General features: G+C 50.9%; 1 protein-coding gene and 1 pseudogene across 1 annotated transcript; both read left to right on the forward strand.

Annotated features, from left to right (window-relative positions):
• The first annotated feature begins 2,675 nt into the window (after nucleotides 1-2,675).
• On the forward strand, nucleotides 2,676-4,080 carry LOC125538087 (annotated as a pseudogene).
• Nucleotides 4,081-4,507: 427 nt separating this feature from the next.
• On the forward strand, nucleotides 4,508-5,575 carry LOC125534265. Its single transcript, XM_048697527.1, has 2 exons — nucleotides 4,508-4,760; nucleotides 4,856-5,575. The coding sequence occupies exon 2, from the start codon at nucleotides 4,862-4,864 to the stop codon at nucleotides 5,573-5,575; it is 714 nt and encodes a 237-aa protein (XP_048553484.1). The 5' UTR covers nucleotides 4,508-4,760; nucleotides 4,856-4,861.
• The last annotated feature ends 442 nt before the right edge of the window (nucleotides 5,576-6,017 follow it).

Here is a 6,017-nt window from a genome sequence, read left to right on the forward strand (position 1 = left end):
GCTTTCACTCCGCTGGTTGCTTTTCATGCCAAGCCAAAACCCCTCTGTTAGAATGCCGCGGCCCACAGTCTCCTCTTCTTATACATCCGCCTCAACCATGTTACAGTTTTTTCCGACTGCCATTTTTTGGAAAATGCGTGCCATCTCTCCTCAAACGTTGCCGTGGACGTGCTGTAGTACAGAAGAGTTCGGAACTCCTTCAAGGACTTGTGACTGAGGTGAATCTTCATATTTTTCTCTATGTGCCACGTACATATACGGTGCCACACGTCTGGCAAGCCTTCGCGAATTGCCTTGATCATCGCAGCGTCGGCGTCTGTGATAACACTCTTAGGCATCTTTTGACACATGGACCTCAAAAAAGTCTGCAGAAGCCACACGTATGTCTCCTCGGTCTCGTCCGAAACTATGGCACAACCAAAAACAGTGGTCTTCCGGTGATTGTTAAGACCAACAAAAGGTATGAATGGCATACCATAGCGGTTCATCTTGTACGTGCTATCAAATACAAGCACGTCGCCGAAGTCCTCATAGTCATGACGAGACTGGGAGTCGCACCAGAACATCCTATTCAAATGTCCTTCCTTATCTAGCCTGTACTCGAAAAAGAAGCTAGGATCCCTCTGTTTCCTACTGGCCATGATGCCTATGGCTGTGGCAGCATCACCTTTTGAAAGCAGCTTCCTCTTCTCCTTGGCGCAAAGGTTGTATATTTCACGCCTGGTAAAACCAACACTGCCGTACCATACATGCTTGCTGATGAAGCAATCCATCATGTCGTGAATTCTAATCCCTGCAGCTCCCATGGACATTATCTCATGCTTCTGGTACTCTTTGATTTTTCTGTGGGACCAAAGAAAAGGTACCTTGTCCGGTCCTGCCAACATATGGCTATGCTTGTCCTCAAAACTTTCAACATACCAAACCCCACGCTTTTGGTCAAGCTTGACAGTCAGGTGCGCTTCGCAAAAGCAGCATGTCTCGGCTCTGGGCCTACGGCTGTGTCCTTCCTCGGTTAGCAACTTGCTAACCGCCTATAACGCATATGACGTGACTCTGTTTTGCTATACCTGACCTTATTCTTTCTAATGCTGAAACCATTATCTCTAGCATAGCTGTTGTAGAAATCATACGCAGCATCGTGAGACGTAAAAGTCATTTCCATTATCTGCATGAACATATCCCTCTTATCATCTGCACTGGCAGTATCTTGGACATTCTTTGCACCATCATCTTGTGTCACCTACACAATCAAACCACAGCCATGAAAACAGATTTCTATGGTTTAACATTACTTACTTCCATAGAACATTGATTACACACATACCTCACTCATGATGACCGACGACTCGGACTCCCCAGAATCAGGTGCATCTAATGATTTGTCGTTAAGGCCTGTCTCCGCGTCGGATTCACCGTAATAGTCGTACGCATTATGACATTAGGAAATGAACTGAAAAATACAACACAAATACATAATTACTTATCATATAATATTCCAGAAGAAATTCAATTTGCATGCCAACAAAATTTTCCACTTACGTACCTGACTAATGTAATCTTTATTCGAGAGCTCCGAGTTGTTTTCCTGATCATCATCAAGCTCATCGATCTATAAATTTTCAACACAAAGATTTAATGTTGTCGGATGCCACCAAAAAATTACAACATGACAATGCCACTCACATTAAGATCGTCCCATTCGTTCCCATTCTCTGACCGATCTTCACGATCTGAATTTTCATCATCTGACCAATCTTCTATCCAGTCTTTCATCAGTTCTCCAAACTCCATGTCTACCATGATATCAGTTAACTCCTCGTCCGCCATTTCCTACAACCAATATTATGTATCATCACGTGTGCAAACATTATCAATGATGAAATATAAAACACATAGCACACGATCACGGATGTTATGTAAACAACCGCAACCGAGGCCGTTCAGATCTGCCAAACTTATCAAGGAAGATGGCTACGGCACCCGTCGTGATCACTTTCAATCGCGAGGAACTGCACGATCTCAAAACCTAGCTAGATCTGTGATTACCTCTGCCGCCGGATACCTAGGTTAGCCGCCACATCAAATAACGATACTGGTGGTGCGCACAGCCGACGGCAACCGACGCTACGTGAACCCAGATCACGAGGAGCAGCACTACCGGAATAAGATCCACGATCGCATGCGCCGCCGGGTAGCTAGGTTACCCGCTCCGCTAGGTTAACCATTGCCACTGGCGCGGCGGCAGTTCGTTCGATGTTGCCGCGAGCGAGACTAGAGGGGGGACGCGGGATGCGGTACCTGTGTGCGATCGTTGGAGATTCACGACGTTGTCGCGCCCGCTGTCCGACGAGATCGCCGGCGACGAGATAGCCGCCGGTGGAGATCTAGTACGTGACTTATGGAGCTGCGTCAATGCTCGCGAGATTGATGGAGCTGCTCGCGTGAATGATTGGATTCGGCAGGTCTTACGTGGACGTGGGGTCGTGTGATGTTTTTTTCGGACCAGGGTACTGTACGTATACGGTCTGGATTATATAGGGCTTGACAGGGCTTGGATTTAGACTAGGGCAGGCCAGGAAAAAAACAAATTCACGGGGACAAAAATATCCCTCCGAAATTAGGTTAGGGGGGAGCACTGGAGCAGGGCTCCGTGTCCGAGACCAAAAGGAAACATGTACTCCTACATTGCGAATTCTGGATCAGTGCTGCGAGTGGTCGAATCCTGCTTCGTCACGCCGAGCGGCGCGACGCCGCGGAAACGGCTGTGGCTCTCGGCGCTGGACCTGGTGCTGGCCAGCAGAGGCCACACCCCGCTCGTCCACTTCTACAGCGCCGGTGACGTCGCCGCCGCCGGGGACGGCTTCTTCGACGTGGCCAGGGTCAAGGAGTCCCTGGCCAAGGCGCTGGTGCCCTTCTACCCTCTCGCCGGCCGCCTCGGCGTGGATTCCGATGGCCGGTTCGAGATCGACTGCAACGGGGAGGGCGCCCTCTTCGTCGTGGCTCACTCCGACCGCACCTTCGACGACTTCAGCGACCACAAGCCGTCGCCGGAGATACGGAGGCTGTTCTGTCCTCCCGTTCAGCCGTCGTCCGTTATACTGGCCTTACAGGTGACCTTCTTGAGGTGCGGCGGTGTGGTACTGGGGACGGCGACGCACCACGCCGCGGCGGACGGTCCCAGCATCTTCCATTTCATCCGGACGTGGGCAGGCTACTGCAGGGACGGCGAGAGAGCGGCGGTAGAGCTCCCGTGCCACGACCGCGGCCTCCTCCGCGCGCGGTCCCCGGCCGTCATCCACCCCGAGACCATCCCCACGTTCTGCAGCAGGCTACCCCAGCACGAGCCGTCCGGCGCCGTCGCAACCCAGGTCTTCACCATCTCCAAGGACCAGGTGCACGCCCTTAAGCGCCTGTGCGGCGGCGCTAGCACGTTCTGCGCCGTGAGCGCCCTAGTTTGGCAGTGCGCATGCGTCGCCCGGGAGCTGCACCCGAAAGCGACCACGCGCATCAACTTCCCCGTGGACATCAGGCACCGCCTCACGCCGCCGCTGCCGGCCCGCTACTTCGGAAACGGAATGGCTTTACACACGACACAAACTGCACGATCTGTGAACGATAACACTGTGCAGTAGCCTTCGGAAACGGGGTCGTCAACGTGTTCGCCACCGCCGCGGTGAAGGACGTCGTGTCGGAGACGCTGGCCTCCGTCGCCAGCCGGCCAGCCGGGTGAGATCCGCGACGGAGCGGCTCGACGATGAGCTGCTGAGGTCCGCCGTGGACTACTTCGAGGTGGCGGAGAAGGACGGGCAGACGGAGCAGAGGGGGAACCTGCCGGAGACGGAGCTGCGGATGAACAGCTGGTACCACCTGCCCATGTACGACGCCGACTTCGGATGGGGGAAGCCGCGGGTGATGACGAGGGCGGAGGCTGTACGCGGCGGCTGGGTGTACCTCTTGTCTGGCGGCGGCGATGGCAGCGCGCGCCTGCTCATATCTTTGGAGCCGGCGACTCTCAGCAAGTTCGGGCTCGCAGTTGCTGAACGCCAAGTTCTTGCCGGTGTGCATGCTAGGCTGTGACCATGCATCATGCATGCATGGATTTTGTTGACGAGGTGAACATATTTCACTGACAAAATATGTTGACGGAGTATTTTATCCCTCGAACAATCTGTAAGAGTTGCACGAATATTTTGCTTCCCATGCATGCACACTTTACTTGATTTTTCCATATAAGGTGAAACTATTAAACAGGTTAGAGAAAAGTATGTTTTTCGTCCCTCAAGTTCCCAAAAAATGCAGACTTCGTCCTTCAACTTTTTTTGGTCTACTTTTGGTCCCTCAAGTTTCAAAACCGGTCAAGTTTTGTCCGAATTCCGGTTTCGCTAGAAAACAGGACACGTGGCGTGGTATTCTCTCTCCCCTCACTTGCCACGTCCGACCCGCCGCTGGGTCAAACAGACAGCCCGCGCGACGCCGTCTTCACTCTCTCCCCCTTTCCCTTTCCTCTGTGACCTCTCTCCCAAACCCTAGGCTTTGCGGCGGCGGATCCCGATTTGGCGTGGTGGTCGGCATTGGCGTTGGAGCCAGGGACGGCAGCGTCCTTGAGAAAAGCTACGGCGGCGCCGATGCAGTATACCTAGGCGCAGATCTACGCGGCGGCGCAGGCGGGTGTAGTGTTGCGGTTGCGGCAGCGCCGATCCAGTATACACCGGCGACGACGAGAACTATCAGGACAGCGACCACCGGCAGACCTTCAGGTATGTTTTTTTTGCGTATATTGTTTAGGATTCGTAGGTAGATGCCATCCACTTAGGTTGTAGCCGAATCTGAAATTTGTGTCCATCTATTGTAGGGAGTAATGGATCTTCTGGATTTAATTCATGTCATGTTCCATTATAATGGAGAATTTGTGAAGAATGGGAACCACATGATGTATTTGGGAGGCAGTGAAGCTATGTCAGACATTGACAGAGATAAGCTTTCTTTGCCCGAGCTTTTGGGGCATTTAAGAGATCATTGCACTGATGTGGAGGGGATACAATGTCAGTTTTATTGGTTAGTTCCAGGAAAAGAGATGAATGATGGACTTGTTTTTCTGCATGATGACAACACTGTTCTTAAGATGGCTGAGTTTGTTTGTGATGGAGGAGTTGCAGATGTGTATGTTGAGAAGCATGCTTCTGCTGATGGGGAAGAAACAGTTGCAACAACATGCTCTGCTGGAGAGGAAGAGGAACAGTTCACCCTTTTAAGTGTAGTTATGCCAGAAGAACAAGTGCCCAGGTTAGATGGGAATACTGATGCACAAGATGGAGAGTCTGATGAAGAGGACAGTGATTATATACCTGATGATGAGTCAGCATCTGAGGATGATGAAGAAGCAAGAAAGATCAATGCTGACTATGTAGAGTACAAGAAGAAACTCAGGGCTGGCAACATTGACATTTTAGATGAAGTGTTCATTACAGATGCAACAGTAGGTTCAAGGGAAAATGTTGGAGAGGATGCAACTGCTGTTGGATATCATCTTATCGGTGAACATGAGCTCCAATGTCAGATATCTTATCGGTGAACATGAGCTCCAATTCCATCTTACAATCTTCAGCCTTCAACTTATCTGCATAAAGTGCATTCATAGATCTCTGCGCTGGTGCAGGCCATTCAGGATCATACCACATCAGAAAATCGCATGCTTGTTCATCCTAAAATTCAAATAAATTGCATCAGTTCATCTGAACATTACCATGCAGATTTGGTAGAAAGAAATGAATGCGACAACTAAATTCACCTCCCGCATGCAACAAATGAACCTTCTGCCAGTGTTCACACCTTCATAAGCAACCTTTCTCACCGGCAAAAGTCCACAAAAACAACTAAAATTGCTCTCCGTTTCAATGCCGCAAAACTCTGGATCTTCGATTGCGAGTGGCACTTTGCCGGATATCAGTTCCTCAGGCATATAGACCTATTCAACGACAAACAACACCCAACAGCACCTCCCCTTAGTCCCTCAA

The sequence above is a fragment of the Triticum urartu genome, chromosome 2 (genome assembly GCF_003073215.2).
Source record: "Triticum urartu cultivar G1812 chromosome 2, Tu2.1, whole genome shotgun sequence".
NCBI lineage: Eukaryota > Viridiplantae > Streptophyta > Magnoliopsida > Poales > Poaceae > Triticum > Triticum urartu.

Coding starts and splice junctions, on each gene's coding strand:
- LOC125534265 (XM_048697527.1), top strand. CDS start 4,862: ATGGATCTTCTGGATTTAATTCATGTCATGTTCCATTATAATGGAGAA.